The sequence below is a fragment of the Phocoena sinus genome, chromosome 4 (genome assembly GCF_008692025.1).
Source record: "Phocoena sinus isolate mPhoSin1 chromosome 4, mPhoSin1.pri, whole genome shotgun sequence".
NCBI lineage: Eukaryota > Metazoa > Chordata > Mammalia > Artiodactyla > Phocoenidae > Phocoena > Phocoena sinus.
In genome coordinates this window covers 119,903,590-119,920,851 of record NC_045766.1, presented here as the reverse complement: position 1 = coordinate 119,920,851, position 17,262 = coordinate 119,903,590, and the positions used below count along the sequence as shown (strand labels likewise).

Below are 17,262 nucleotides of genomic sequence, written 5' to 3'. Positions count from 1 at the left end.
TTAATAGTTGCTAATATAAATATATTATTTTATTTACTCCCAGATCGGAAATCTAAGCATTGGTAATGATGTTGTGCCCGGTCGTCAGATGAATGAGACATTGTTTTTGCTTTAAATGCTTATGTGGTGGAGATAGACACATAAATAAGCTGATTCACTTTGTTATAAAGCAGAAACTAACACACCATTGTAAAGCAATTATACTCCAATAAAGATGTTAAAAAAAAATTACAACATAATGTGATAAATACAAAGTGCTATAGGAGAATCTATACTCAATTTGGGCATGTCAGGAAAGGCTTTCTAGAAAATGGCCTGAGCTGTGTGGATGACAGCCAATTCCACACAACTATCTATTTACATGTTTTTCCCCCTCAACCATATTTTACTCTCTAGTTCACTGACCTGATTTCTAATGACTCACAGTCCTTCCAGATGGAGACAGGGACAGAAAACTAGATTTTTTTAGTGTGTGAAAAGCGAGTAGTACATCCCACTCTTGAATACAATATTTTTCGTGAAGGTCAGGCACTTGTTTTCTTCAGAAATGAGTCAGGTAATCTCTGCAAAAACTTTAATCTTTGGACCTGCACTTATTAAATAGTCTCCATAGTGCTCTAGTAATTGAAAGAAAGTTAGAGACTTAATGAGAATTTGTCTAGAGTGGTGCACGGTAATGAAAGAAAACTTGGCGAGTTTAAAATGATGTGTTTGGTACAGTGGGAAGTAATTTAGGAGTCAATTTATTAAAAAGGCACTGTAGTCTCTCAAGATTATTTATTCAGATAGGATACAAAATGCAATTCCCCACAGATTCTAGTAAATCATATGAGGCAGATTTCATCAGCCTTTCCTTTTCTAAATGAAACATTTTCATTCCCTGCCATTGATAGCTGCATAAGTAAAAAGTACTTTGAATAACATTTTCATGTCTCTGATCAAAGTATGAAAGAAAACATTTTATACTGATGCAAGAATAAATGTTAAGGAAACTTAGAGTAGTGATTTTTAAAATGGTATTTCCTAGGAAAGCACACTGCCCTGTTACTAACCCAGTAAATGAACTATGCAGTTGTTTTGCCCTGCTAAGCGATTAAAAATGAGAAGTCATCAGGTCTGTACAGCTCTACAAAATTCAGGAAATACTAATGTTTTAAAAATAGAGTTAGTTATATGTATCCCCATGAGGCAGCCCTATGAGGAGCTGGTGTTAATTTTTAAATCGCATAATAGTCCTGGCTAGATACCTTCAGTTCAAATATCAAAAACATCAAGTTGAGCCTCTTATTCTGAAACCCCAAATAAGAAACAGAATTACTTCAATGTTCTTCCATTTTAGAGGTGTTTCAAAAATTTGGGGGGGGGGGTTGGTGAGGGGTAAAATTTTTTTAAGTTAACCTGCCAAATAAATAGAGCATGATAATTTAATTTCCTGTGTAAGCACTACAGCAAATTTTTATGCACAATTTAGCACTAAAAATAGGTTCCTGGAAAACTGAAAATAGAACCTGTGTTTCCTATTAGTTTAAGAAATTGGTAGAAAAATAATGTTCCTCTTCGTGACTATATTTTCTGTCAGTGTCCCCAAACTTTCAACTATGTGAGAAAAAGCCTTACCATAAAACAACAACAAAGATTAGATATAGGAATTAATAGAAAATATATAACTGCTACATTCAACTTTAAATGATTTCTTTTTATTTGCCAACTTGACACAAAAATAATTAAATAATGTTTTTTGTTATTTTTAAATTTTAATTTACAAGTCCAACACCAAAGGAAATTTTAATTTTAGTCTTAGCTACGTCCCTAGGGTGGGATGAGTGAGGCAGTGAGCTGGTCAGGTAGGGGCGCTAGGGGGAGGGGGTGAAAAGAAATTTTATTTTACTTGGTTTAACTGACCTAGCTAAAAAACTCATCATTTGCCAGAATTGCAATTTATAACTCTGATGGGTTTTTTTTCCTGTTTTAGAATTAGAAATGCATTAATTAAAAATAAGTAAAGAGAAAATAATAGCAAACTACTGTAACTGTGTAACTTGCTAAGATTCATCTTAGGCCTATTATCTAACAGGGTTGGGGAAAACACAGTGGCTAGGTAATTACATGTGCTATGGGCAAGGGCATGAAAGCAAGTGTACCACCATACCACTGATTTGTAATCCAGAAGCTAGATCAGCAGCTCCCAGACCTGGTGATGCATTACAGTCACCTGGTCATGGTCCCAGACATTCAGATTCAGGGTGGCCTATGTCAGTGGTTTTCAGTGTGTGATTTTAGAAGCACATTAATAACTGAATCACTTTGCTATACAGCAGAAATTAACACAACTTTGTAAATCAACTATACTTCAATAAAATGAATTTTTAAAAAAAAGCAAATTAGCAGCATCTGCAACACCTGGGATGCATGTATACAGACTCATATTCTGGAACCGCCACCTCAGACCCACTCATCTGAAAGTCTAGAGCTGGGCAGAGTAATCTGTGTTTGAATAGCTCTTGGTGATTCTGCTGTTCACTGAAGCTTGAGAACCACTATCTAGGGTAGGTGTCCTTAACCCTCTTTTGCGTGTGTCGTGGGCATTTTTGGCAGTCTGGTGAAACTTGCCAACCTCTTCTTAAGTTCATATTTTTGCATAAAGTAAAATATACATAACTACAAAGGAAATTCATTACATTGAAAAAAATTATCAAAGTATTAAAAATACAGGGTAGTATTATATATTTCTTTATTAACATAGTAAATAAGATATACTGGTGATTCCAATGATTATTGTACTGTCAGAAATGAGCATAAATGATATTTTTACAGTTATACAGTAACTGCAGTGTGATCTGAAGATAGCTGCAATTTGTTTTAGTGGCAAAAGTATAGGTGTTTCTAATAATATTGTGGTTAGTCACCTGAATTTGTATCAGAAGAAAAGGCTATGTTTGAATTAGAGGTTAGTAAAAATAAAGATGTCACTATTTCTCCTCCAAATATAAGCCCCCTACAGGTTACCATGAACTACTAGGGCCTCCATAGAACCCAGGCTGGAATTTTGGCTAGAATGAGGCCCAGAGGTCTTGGTTCTTTAAAGAAGCCCCCGTGATTCTGATAAGTAGTCCTCTCATTTCAAAGGAACCCATGGAACTTTGTGTACTTGTTTCAGTAGAAAACATAGAAATTGTACAAAACATCTCCAAAGTTTGGCAGTTTGATTTCATCTGATGTTAAAAACAAAGTAAAAACAAACAAACAAACATTTGTTTCCTACTGCAACCAGGTTTAAATACTCTATGTGAGGGTCATCTCTGACTTAATCCAGGGGATTCCTCAACTTGTCTTTCCAACACTAGCCTATTTTAACTTCTCTGGAAAACTTTTTCCCCCAGTAGATCAAAACAAAATTAGAGAGTTTAAAAAGACCACTATAAGTAGGACGTAATTAAAAGGGGAAAAAAAAAATCATGGATAAGTTTTCAGCAAACACAGGTTGGTATTATTGCTTGCTTGGAAAAAAATCATTCCTGATTTATCCCACTAAGTATTTGAAAACATATTATTGGGAATTAAGGTACTCTTTTATGCGAAATGTCACTTATTTTTATTAATACAATTTAAGGAGAAATCTCTTTGTCTTTAACTTTTATTTTGACTTACACTCAAACGGGTATTTTGTAACCCAGAGAGATTTATGTGGCAAGGAATTTACTGAGAATATAATTATACACATAAAGGTTAAGAAAATCTCTTTTGGTCAGTTGTGAATCATCTATCAATAAATTTTCTGCAACATAGTTGTTTAGTCTATAAAAGTCTGTTAACAGAGTTGGGGATTTTATTTGTTTGTTTTTGTTTTTTACTCAAAGACTTTTTTTTCCACTTAAAGTTTGTTACATAAAAACAACAAGATATTATGGTTTTCCCCAAACCAAAATATCTTCACCATTCCCTTAAATCCTGTTGTTTGGGGAGGGGGAGGGAGGCTTCTATATTCTAAAATAGAAACAGATAAGGACAGGAGAAAATTATCATCCCTTGAATATATTCTCAACAGTTCAATTTTTCAGTTCTGAGACTTTGTTTCTAAAAATAAATGGTGACTTAATATATTGTTACTAACCTTTTATTTTGCCAAGAATATTTTAAATATTGAATATATCTTTATCATTTCCATCATTTCTTAAAATAAGAAATAGTTTGTCGTAAACTTCTGCTGCTTATATTCTGCTTACTATGAATATAAACTGGAATAAATTGTGTTCAGTCTGAAAAAGGTGAGCTTGATTTGGAAGGATTTGAAATGCAGTTACTCTGTCTCCAATTAAATTCCAACTTTTAACATCCAGCACTGACACCTGGAAATATTTGTATGAACTGATGGCCTCTATACACCACTCTTAGGTTGCTGATACCAATGTTTACAACAAAAAATTTAATTATGGGAGTACTTTAGAAGTTTTTTCCAGTTGTTCTGCATAACCCCAAACAATATATCTACACCATTAACTGAGGTCTTTTCTCATATAAAGTTTGAGGCTGCATATATAGAACACGATCTTAGAATACAAGCTTTATGTGTGTCATTTTTTCCGCGTGTATACATAATCTCTATTTTTCTCAACCAGATAGTGAAAACATCACTATGGAAGAGCACTTCAGAATCCCAGGGTAGCACATTTAGTGTTTACTAAATAGTCTATTCTTAAAGCTTTGCGTCTAGTCTTTCTTCTAGAATAGGCATGTGTTAAAATTTTAACTGCCAATCCTATCAGTGCAATGCCAGTGGTAGGTGTGTAATAAATAGATACTAGATTAAAAACTGATTTATAAATAATTTTTCAATATTTTTTTCAATTTAATTTCGTTTTGAGTTTCCAGAGAAATTAATGCATCCCCTCAGGATCTGTCTTTAAAAAGACAGCTAAGCAATAGACTAAAAACAGCTAGAGATAATAGAAGGCTTAAATCCACAACTCCGATGTATATTTTTAATGAATTACTCTTCTAGATGTCCCCCCACGTAGTCATGAGTGCTGTCAACTGACAAAACTAAAACAATTTAATAACGAGTTGGATGTCATTTATTCAAGAGTACACGGCCCATAGATTGGGGGTACAGTGCCTCACAAGCAGTGGAGCACTATTCCTGAGGGATTTGGGACAACAGTGAGTTTTATGGAATATTAGAAGAGGCAATGTAGGTCAGGGATTTCCTTATAGGCATATAGGCTACCAGGTCCCATTTTCTAGGGTAAGGTGAGCTAGCTAAACCTGAGTTGGAAGATTGTGACTGGTGTTACATTTTCTTTCTACATTTCAGGAAGTGAAACACTTCCTGTAAGTGTAGGCTGACTTAGGATTAGATTTGTGATGTGGGCCAGGCCCCTGGGTGACCACCATTTTGTGGGTCCTGATATATGAATTAACTTTATCAGTGGCTCAAACAGATTGCTTATAGTAAGATTACTATAGGTAACTAGAAGTCACTTTGGAAGCCAATGAGCAGACCCCTGAACAAGTAAAGAATTAGATATTTTATTTGACTATGACAGTGGTTTGTGACTAGGAAGCATCAGAATCACCTGGAAGGTTTGTTAAAAGACTCATCACTGGATCTTACCCCCAGAGTTTCAAAATTGTGGGTGGATCTGGGTTAGAGCTGGGTGATTTGCAACTAGCCCCTGGTGAGGCTAATGCTACTTATCTGGATTACACACCTGGAAAATCTTTCATCATGGAGAGTTGGGAACATAGAAAACTACCTAGAAGAATATACAACACACATAGGCATTCAGCAGAATAAGGACACTGAGAACATGAACCAAAAGAGGTAAAAGAAGACAGACATCTAAAAGAGAGATTGGAGAATAACTAGGATCCGCCAACTTGTCCCTACCAGTGAAGAGGTACACTAATCAACCAATTCCAATGATGTTTCTGGAGACTTCATGCAAAGTCAACACAACTAGAGCCTCTTCAAATTGGATAGACATTCCTTGATATTCTTAAAAGTCAAGATTAGTGTTGATGAATTGTACCAGAAGCTGTACCGATGGTAAAATTCAGTCGTCTAAAATCTCTTTTGATCCACATCCTGTCTTCCCTAAATGTGTGAGTCCTTAACTAAAAGATTCCTGCAGTAGTAAAGTCCTTCCTGATCTAGAGCATTCCTGACCTTCTACACCCTCTGTTGTCGTTTGAGATTTTTTTTTTTTAACTGAAGTATAGTTAACTTACAATATTATATTAATTTCAGGTGTACAACATATTGGATATTTTTATAGATTACACACTGTCAGGGAGGAAGAAATTTTCCTCTACCCTTCTATAGCTTCTTCTGGCTGGTCTAAATTAAATTGATATGAGACAGATTAATAGGAAGTTTCTACCTTTTAATCTACCTTTTTGTCCCTCCTTCCACCCATTTCTCCTCTGGCAACCCCTGTTTGTTCTTTGTATCTGTGAGTCTGTTTCTACTCTGTTATATTTGTTCACTTGTTTTGCTATTTAGAAAACATCCGGTATTTGTCTTTCTCTGTCTGACTTATTTTGCTTAACATAATGCCCTCCAGGTCCATCCATTTTGTCATAAATGACAAGATTTCATTCTTTTTTATGGCTGAGTAATATTCCAGCGTGTGTGTGTGTGTGTGTGTGTGTGTGTGTGTGTGTGTGTGTAGCACATCTTATTTATCCATTCATCTGTCGATGGGCACATAGGTTGCTTCCATATCTTGGCTACTGTAAATAATGCTGCTATGAACTTTGGGGTGCATGTATCTTTTCAGATTAGTGTTTTCCTTTTCTTTGCATGTCTTTATGCCTGCTTTGTTTTCTGAGCTATAAAAAAATATATTTTATATAAGTCCTTAAATAAGTTGTTTCTTCTTCCCACATGGAAGGAATATCTTAATCTTTAGCAATAATGGTAGCAACACTCATTTTCCCTTTGGTAAATCCATTTCAGATTTTATTAAAGGAATGGTGATTGATTTGTATGCTTGAGTTACATTTATCTGTTTATAAAATGAAAGTGCAAGATGATAAATTCTGGGACATTAAATACAAGCTCCATTGTTCCAGTTCTCTGTTCAGTGAATGAAAGGTATCAGACACTTTCAGTTTCTTTAAGGTCTTGTCTTACCAGAAAGAGAAAGGAAACACCCTCTACTTCATTCTTTTCCTCTTACTGATCATAACAGCCATGTGTTCCTTGGAAACTTCCTCTATGCACACAGACAGAAAAGGGTCAGCGTTGACTATAGCCTAGGAAAAACACTGGACCTTCTTTTGAAGAGGGATTGAATGGGTCCCTCAAGATACTCCAAAAGATAGGAACCACATCATCTTCCTGCCAGCCCAGAGAAGATAGCAGGAATCAGGATGTTTCTAGCCTAAAGGTATATTTTTATATGAAGATTAAAATCTGGAATAAATAAAAGGCAAGAAAAAGATTAGAAAGTGAGAGGCTAAAAGTTTCCAGCTAAGCTTAGGGAAGAGCGGATAATTAAAAGAAATCTTCAGTGAAGGTTCACAGTTGACAGCATGGCTGTAACAGGTTTTCAGGGATAAGAAAGACCAGTAACTTAATGTCTTTTGTCACATGGAGGTGTCTTTTTATCCCATTCTGGTTCACCATTTGACACTTGGAGGTACAGGCTGCATACTCCCTCTTTTAGAGCAAAAACATAACTTCCGATTTTAAATTAGGGCTGTTAGGCTTTGAATTGAATGAAATATCAAGAACAAAGCAACAAAGGTAAACACTGAGGATCTCCTTTTTCTATGTTGTTCTTAGGCAACGTGCATTTTTTTAAAAGATGAATTACACTCAACAGGAAAAAAAAAGATTAATAAATTATGTTGCAGCAATTCTTTGAAGTTGTCATTATAATTGACCATTATAGAAATTGTTGGTCAATTTGTTGGTCAAATTGACCATTATAGAAATTGACCATTATAGAAGTTGTTGGACAACATAGAAAAGTCAAATGAAACAAATCAGACACTCAAATGACATTTGCACTGATTTTAACTCTGTTAAATAACATATATGAGCAGGCAAACAAGAACAAGAGGTATTATGCAAAAATTAAAATTACATTTCATGTCATTATGAGTAATTCTTCTACTGAGTTGTACCATCTTTTAGACATCAAAACATTTGAAGCTTAATATTAAAATGTTAATCTCTTTGCCTGGAATTTCATAATTTATTTCAATGTCCACAGCATTAAATAACTAGAAGTTTCGTTTATGACTTTTTTGTGTTTTTGTTTTGTCTGCGTGCTTTTCCCTAGGAGTGGAAACTCATCCATGCCAATCTTTTCTACTGGACATGGACCGTTTGTACAACTAAACACAACACCTAATGGCAGCTTAACACTAACACCAAGGTGGGTCTCAAAATGTGTTCTTTGACTAGTTGTACATGGACAGGAAAGAAGGTGGATTTTGAAGTCAGTCCGATTTTAATACCACCATATATGCCACATAATATTGAAAGTTATTTAATTATTTTGTTATTCAGGTAATCTCAAACAGTATCTAATCAATCCTATCCGATAACATTGCCTAATCCTCATATACATATAGTAACAGGGTCAAATGAAGTATTACAGTGTAATTAGAGAGCACACTGATAGAGATTCAGTAAGTTTTACTTCCACATTCTTTTTATCCATACTCTTGGATTTATAAACAAGTAAACCCCATACAAAGAAATTGTGAGAGTTGGAATAAATAGGTCCAGTGTTGATCAGACTAAAAAGAGTGACACAAGTAGTTATCATCAAAAGAGAAGAAAGGGATAAAACAGTCATGGTATTCTTTTCTCTAGCAAATAGAACATGGTTATTAAGTGAAAGAGTACAGACTTTAAGTTGTGTCTGCATTTTCTCCTTTGCTCTTTACAATTAGGTTCACTTTTACAGCTTTTACTCATGTTTTAAAAAGCAGCATCCTTCCTGTATTCAAAGATCTGTTTTAGCTTAGATTATGTCATTTCTGCTGTTTGGGAATTAATGATAACTTCGGTTGAAATTGGCTTCTGAATTTTACAGTTCCATTAAAGGTCAGCTTGGATGGGAAGAAAGTAACTTCAAGAAGAAGCTGTAACAACAGACAAGGATTTAAGATATCATTGCTGGTGCATTAGCTTGAAGTTCTTTGTTTAATACACTTAATGGTGAAAAGTGAAATTATATAATTACTCAGCTCTTCATGAAAAGTTGCCACGTCTGTGAGCTCAACCAGTAAAACATTTGTTAAAGGAGTAGTTTTAGTACCAAAGTACTTTGCAGTTGAATATTTTATATGAATATTTGCAGGGCCTTGACTGATTTTATTAGTCTCATCGAGGGTGAAGCAAACCATCTGCAAGTGAGAAAGCGGTCTACTAGATTTCCTTTCTATAAAGCATGTCTAAATTTGCATTATCATTATAGATCTTGAACAGTGTGTATGCTGAGAATGTCTCTTATTTATATTTTATAGACATTTAAGAATCAGTTAGAAAAAAAGGAAAAAGTACAGAATATTTTATATTAATTATATGCATATTTAAAATAAGAACTAGTTTATTCCATGCTTATCAACAAAATGCCAGTATCATTATACATTGATGTCTTTATTGTATGTTCATGTTATTTGAAAGAGACACCATTTACACACAAAGATACTTGAAACTTTCATCACATCAATAATCCAGAACGTTCTTAATCTCTTCCTTAATTAGCCACCTTATACTGGGTTGACAGGAAATCAGACATATATGCACTTAGTTAGTATCTATGTATGTATTTATTTATTTATTGCAGAAATATGTTTATTGCCCCATGAAATCTGGTGTTTTTGAAAACACCCTTTCACTAGTGGTCATAATAAAAAAATTAGGAAAGGAAGAGGATATCAAAGAATATGATTCTTCCAACTATGAAGATCGACTTAGACCCCCATTTTTTTCTCCTATTATGAGGCATATGCATTACTAGACTACTATTTTCCCACCACTGAGAGAAGGCCATTCAACATGGTACCAGCTGACCTGATATAACTGGAAACGTACAATTCATGCTGCTGCCAGTATTGGGTTTCCCTTTCCTCCAATTTTTTGTCTAGTGGTCCTAGATAACAACAACAAAAAATTTGACTTAATATATATTGATTGACAATGTGTTCTAAGCATGGTGCTAGTTACAGGATATAGAGTGCTTATCAACAGTTTATTGAATGCCTGTCCTGTGACAGATGCGGTGGCAGAAACATTGCAATGTTACAGAGGTTATTTCTAGTCTCTTTGACTTAATTAGCATGGCTCCACTGTAAGGATGAGGAGAAAAGCCTGGTGTTGATAAGTGACTTGGACTCGTTCACAAAGCTGGAGGCAACATGAGATTCTAACCCAGGTTTATCTGGCTTCAAAGCCCTCCACTTGCCATTCTACTGTGCTACCTCTGAACTCTCCAAGGCAGCATATCACTTTAAATAACAGTTCTGGAAAGGAAAAAGAAAGAAAAAAGGCCACTTGTTGGGCATATATAGGGAGAGAAAATGTGTTCATTTTGTCAACACAGTAGATACAAACCCATCCATTTGTATCCCAATATTGTCCCACTGTGCTGAAAGCAAGACACAGGATCATGGCATTGACTTATTTCCCGTACAGAGGGCTGACCTAATTCTGACTCCAGGACTGAAGGCCAGGAAAGTTATTCTATTTTTCTCTAATCTCTATAACGTACCTGGACAAATGTACTCACTGCTCACTCTGACCATAAGTGAAGCAACTTACTGCTGTATACTGAGACCCTACGTGTGTGTTTGTGTATGAAAATTTTGATTAACCAAAACACTTGAAGAATGAGGTGTTAAGCTCAGTTTAATTCTCTGGTAACCATTAAGTTAACCAAAAACTTTTCTGTGCTTGCTGAAAAGAAATTCATCCATTTTTTACAGACCACAGAGTCTTAAATATTGTTTAACACCTAAAAATGATGAACAATTTTGAATATGCGCTTTCATTGATGGATATTGTAGATGTAGAAAGTTTGAATGAAACTTGACAGTATGCTGGGGTACATCCTAAAAACGACTTCTCTCCTAACCATGGGTGGATAACAGAAGAAGCATTAACTGAGACTTCTTCTTTGGGGAATTATGAATGCATATTGATTTATCTATATCTAGATAGATATACCTACATGCACATTGCTTATTAATAAAATGTATATTTACTTATATTTCAATTGGCTATGTCTGCTATCGGGGATTTGACAGACAACATGAATGCATGTAATTTCAAGTAATCCTTATCATGTATGTTCCAGACACACTGAATTGTTTTATTGTACTTAATGATCTCATATGCATCTTGGGTCATGTTTTGTTTTTTGACTTGTTCTTCCCTAAAATTTCAAGCACCTAAAAATCATGCACAATAGGTGTTGTTAAATATGTAAATAGAAACCATTACAATTATATGTGTGTGTGTGTTTTAAGGCAAACGATAGCTACAGTAGCTGCCATCAGGGAAAGGTGTGGGCAAGTACTTTAATTCCTTGTGTTATACTGACCTCTAGTGGTTAGTAAGTATCACACATTTAAAATTTTTTCTTTGTTTTAATTTTTCTTTAGAATTCTTGGCTTTGAAAAACGTTGGTATCCAAATATTTAAATGGGTAGTGAGTTTTTAATTATTTATGCCTGCACTTTATTTTATATTTACATGTCTGCCTCCCTTGAAAGCAGGACTCATGATTCATTCATCATTGAATTCCCTGAATAAAGTACACAGCCTCACACACAGTTTGGGGCCCCGAATAGTTGTCTCGTTAGCAATACTGAAGCATATTCTGTATTATAGAACGGTGAAACCCAAGGTTGGTTCACAAAAACTAACAGTAGCTACCGTTCATCAGGTATTCATTGTGTATAACACACAATAATAATTCCATTACAAATATTTATTTACATCTCACAAAACTCCAATAAAGTACTATTGCCCCTGTTTTATGGGTGTTAAAACTGAGTCTTGGGGATATTGAGCAACTTATCCAAAATCACATGAAGAGTCAGCAGTAGAGTTAAAGATACGAACCCAGCTTTATTTGACTTTGAGGATTTTCTGCTGTGCATTTTATGTATGACACATTTAAAGGTCCATTTTACTAAAGAGAAAAAATAGGACAACTTACACTATGTTTTGCTTTAAAATGTTGTGTGCACCATTTTTGAAATACAATTGTTCTTCTATTGCAGTAAACAGTGCTTAGAGGATTCACTGATTCTGTTACAATGTAACCATAAATGTAAGTCAATATTTCCTCCTGTTCTCCTTCAAGCCTTCAGTTTAAAATTCTGTTTATTTCTTTTTTTTAATTTATCCATACACCCAAAAGGATGCGCACAAAATTTCATTAATAGTAGATAACACAGACAGAGGTGGCAGAATTTTAAAAAGGCATTTAAGAAGATATTAAAATTCACAAATTTCCATGTCCTTTGAAAACTTGAAAAAGATGATTTTTTTATGAGTCAATTTTAAATTTCCCTGTGATATGAGAAAATTTTTTAAATGTGCACTTAATACTTATGGGAGTACTGTAATGAAGCCTTGAAATTACACCATCCTGAGCTTCTCTGTGTAATAATACCTTCATCATTCAAGCTCCTGAGATTTACTCCAATGACAACAATGAAAACAGTCAACATGCCTGGATACAGTTCTCTCCAATATCACCCTGTTGGTCACTTTGAAACTTGAGTCTTCTCATCTTGTTGTTGTGATCTACAGGGAGTGTCCATTGCAACACATCAGTGAGGAATCTCCATACATTATGAAGACTGTCTTTTGGTTTTACTGAAGATGGTGGCAGTAGCAATGGCATCAGTTTTTCCTATTCAGTCATCACAATCATTCTGTTTAGAGTCACTATGTCACCTAAAGTTATTTTGCAGTGATCCACTCAATTTTCATGACCAGAGGAAATCCACCAAAATTAACTAGAAGTTCTTTCTTCAATTATCTTAACAGCGTGTGGAAAAAAACTGGTGGCTCCAGAAGTTAGCCCAAAGATCGTTGGAGGAAATAATTCCCGAGAAGGAGCCTGGCCTTGGATCGTTGCTGTGTATTATAACGACCAGCTGCTCTGTGGGGCTTCTCTGGTCAGCAGGGACTGGCTGGTGTCGGCCGCCCACTGCGTGTATGGGTGAGTGCAATATCACAGCTGGCCCTTCCCCAACGAGGTGACCCCAGCAGACACTAGGCATCCCATTTCAGGCAGCCTCCCCAAACCCTCCCAGCAGGGAAATGTTCCTGCTGTTTATAACATTATAAACTTTCCAATCATTTTCCCATTAAAATCATGTATAAAAATAGAGAAAGTATAATTAAAATTTATTCTTCATTAGACACTTGGATCAAGTATTATGGTTCATACATACATAAAAATTGAAATTTCCACCTATTTACAAGGTAAGCATTTTTTAAGGTATAAAATTAGTTTTCACTATATAAATTGTGCTGGTTATCAGCCAATTAGGACAATATTTATTGTCAGCAAAGTGTCAATGTCAAAAAAAGCATGTATAGATAGCCTTCAAGTTACAAATTAAAAAGTGTGTGGGGGCTTCCCTGGTGGCGCAGTGGTTGAGAGTCCGCCTGCCGATGCAGGGGACACGGGTTCATGCCCCGGTCCGGGAGGATCCCACATGCCGCGCAGCGGCTGGGCCCGTGAGCCATGGCCGCTCAGCCTGCGCGTCTGGAGCCTGTGCTCCGCAACGGGAGAGGCCACAACAGTGAGAGGCCCGCATACCGCAAAAAAAAAAAAAAAAAAAAAAAAAAAAAAAAAAAAAAAGTGTGCCCTTTGAAATTCACGTATAAGCACTTTGCTCTGAATTAGCATAAAAATGTTTCCTTAGTTCTCAAGTCAGATCTGTTTTGATGCTAACTGTAACTAAAACTTAGAACTAATATCAACCATGTCGAATTCTTTTTTTGATATGACAAAATACATGCTGAATTTTAGAATTTATCTTCTCCCTCTAGGGCAGCCATTCTTAAAGCAGTGCCACAGGAGAAAAGAGAGTGGGTGGAAGGGCCTGGAAATAAACATCAATATTCCTGGGCCCAAGAACATGTTAATTTCTTCTTCTGCCTGAAAGAGGGCACCTCTTTAGGTAATTGTACTCCAACACTTCTGAATTAAGTTAGAAAAAAATGTAACTTCCTACTAAAGATTCATAAGCCCTAACAAGGGTGATTTCCTGCCCCAAGAAACTTCCAGGGAATGAGGGAATGACCTTACCTGTGAGGATTAGAATGAGCCTCTAGAGTTCAGAATCTCTGAGAGAAGTGTGTGTGCTCAGAATGGAGGATGCAGCCTTAGTTAATCAGGATAAAAGACTAACTCCATACAAACACAGGCATTGAAAGTTCTCGGATGGATGGAGACAAACTATCAGCTACAGGAGGCTATCAAAATTATTTGGGAGATAGGGAGGGCCAGGGAGAAGGAGTATTAAAGGATTGAGCCTACGCAGAAATACCCATCATACAAGAGTGAGAGTAAACTCAAACTCATAAGGCTGGGAACCTGCAAATGAGGACCCTCAGCTACATCCCAGCTTGGCCAATTACCTGCGCTCCAGAAGGACTGTCCAAGCCACTGCCCATCTACATCTAAAGCTGTCTGAGTCTGTGCATTACACCCCATATCTGGGTGACTAAACTATAGCCTCTTCCATATCTAAACTACACCTTCTTAACTTTGCTGCCTCTTGATAATTATATTTTAATCTGTTTTCAGCCATATCATAACAAATAACAAATGTCTACAGCAGCCAACTTTCCCACCCCCTGCTAAACATGACTTCAACCTTTACCTATACATACCCTATGCCTTAGGTGTGCCACAGGTGGGTAACCTATATCCTAACTGTGTTACAAGTAAAAGGTATCTTTAGCTAGAAATTCAGTGTTTCCTGCTGCATCATAGGTAGGCCTTAGTAAGACAGCCACCTCCTGTATTAACCTCAGATTTTGTAAATTCGTCCATTTGACGTTCTTACAGAACATATGCTTTCTAAAAGTCAACCAGGCTTGCAGTGATATTAGTGACTTCTTTCAATTAGCTACCTTACAGATGTACTTACTATAGGTCAATTATACCAATAACATCTTTTCAAACCGTAAATATATGAGGGAAATAGAAAAGCAGTTTCATCTAATATAAACACATGTTCAGTCATATAGGACATAAAATGTCTTTTCACACAGTTTCAATTTGAACAAAAGCAAACAAACATAAGCTGTAACAGAATTGTGATGAAAAACTTTTGTTCACCAACCTTGCATTTTACTTTTCTTAGCCACTCAGTGGTATTATTTCTTTTTTTTCCGGTTACCAGGAGTTTTCTTGCTTTTTTCTTTATGTCTCTAACCAAGAAAGTTTCTGATATTATTTCAAATAGTTTTATCCAAAAAATATTCTTACCAGTATGCTAATACTGAGTCTTATTTGTCTTTTTAAAACTCTACTTATACAGTAAAAAGTTTAATTTCCTAATAAAAAGAAGAACCCAGATCAAGAAACTTATTGAAACCATACTACACAAATGATCTGACCCCAAGGTAAATCTGCTCCAGTTTTCACCTGTGGGTAGTTAAATGGTCTAATCGGACAGTTCACTGTCTGCATTCAGATTGTCCACACTCTCTTTCCCACCCCTCAGCCTCAGTATTCCTGGATGTCAATAAACCTCCCTGTGCCTGTTCTGTTTCTCTACTACTGACTTGTCTTCTTTTCCAACCTTAAAAGAGATATTTGTGAAGTTTTAAGAAATATGTGCTGTGATTTAAAGACAAGGTTGACTTCAAACCAGAGAATATTTTGATCCAACTTATGCTACTGACTTTGTGTGACTTAGTATCTGTGGGTTTCAGGATCCTCATCTGTAGGGTGTCCACAGGATATCTACCTCCTAGGGTGATTGTCAGGACCAAATTAAGATGCTGCAATGCTTTTGCGTACTGTGAATTATAGAAATGTGCAATAAAGTTTTTATTGTTTCCTGCTCAGGAAAGGTCTGTGAAAGAAGACTCTAAGTCTTACCCACGAGACATTCAGCACACTTATTTTCTAAACTTTTTATATTGATATAATTTCAAACGTGCACAGAAAGTGCAAATAACAGTACAGAGAATTCCTGTGTACCTTCACCGAGATTCACCTGTTGTTTACATTTTATGCTATGAAAACTTTCTTATCATTCTTTAATTCCCTCCAATTTGGAGAAATATTTATTTTCTGAATCATTTGATAGTAGGTTAGACATTGTGCCTCTTTACCCTGTTTTTTATTTTTACTAAGAACAAGGATATTTTCCTACATAATCACAGAAAATCATGGAAATTTAACATTAAGTCAATACAATTATCTAATCTAATTATCTAATACAGTATGTATTCACTTTTGTCAATTGTCCCAAATATGCCCTTTATAACATTTGTAGTTTGTTGGTATGTTTTCCACCCGAGAACTAATTTAGGATAACGCACTGCATTTATTTGCTATGCCTCTTGCATCTTTAATCTAGAATAGCCTTTCCATCAGCCTTACTGTCTTTGTCTTTCTCAGGCTTTCTTTCTTGTCTTTGTTATTTTTCTTAATACAAGCAAGTTATTTTATAGCAAATCAAAGAGTGAAATGAAAGGACAATCACAAGTGTGTGGATAGTCCTGGCTGGGAGTCAAGTGAAGAAAGGAGCTCAAAGGTGATTCCTTAAATTTCTAGAAATAATCCACCAGGTCAAATAATGCTGAGGATTATTTGGCTTACTCCTGGTTCCCTGTACTTCTCTTTTTTTATGCTTAAACAAATAAATGTATACTTTTATTTTAAAAACAAGCTTCTACTTAATGAAATAAAAATACATGTATGACAATCTTGTCCCTACTCAGAATAAAGACTAATAATTGAACACGTCCTCCCTGTCTACCCTTTTTTCACAATACAACTGCCTTGTACACACTTTGCTTTTTTGCTTTTGAGTTTCTTTATGGACTCATGGACCTTCATTAACAGTGTATTTTATTAACTAGGGTACTTATTATGATTAATATATGATGCCCAAATTGTTAAAGCTAGCTAGTGTTATCCCATATAATGTGGCTCCTTTATTCTTTAAAAATTACCTCTGATATTCTTGAAAATTTTCTTGCTCTCTGACAACACCATCACATTTCAGGGGCATTCTAATTTTCACTTGCCT

The 17,262-nt window shown here is 35.5% G+C and overlaps 1 protein-coding gene across 2 annotated transcripts in view; it reads left to right on the top strand.

Moving 5' to 3' along the window:
* Positions 1–17,262, top strand: part of TMPRSS15 (transmembrane serine protease 15) — a 130,238-nt gene that overhangs the window by 97,235 nt on the left and 15,741 nt on the right. For both annotated transcript variants that reach the window (XM_032630599.1, XM_032630600.1), the window contains 3 exons: positions 8,292–8,387; positions 12,250–12,299; positions 13,025–13,199. In XM_032630599.1, the coding sequence (XP_032486490.1) occupies positions 8,292–8,387; positions 12,250–12,299; positions 13,025–13,199 (321 nt within the window). The remainder of the gene's footprint in view (positions 1–8,291; positions 8,388–12,249; positions 12,300–13,024; positions 13,200–17,262) is intronic.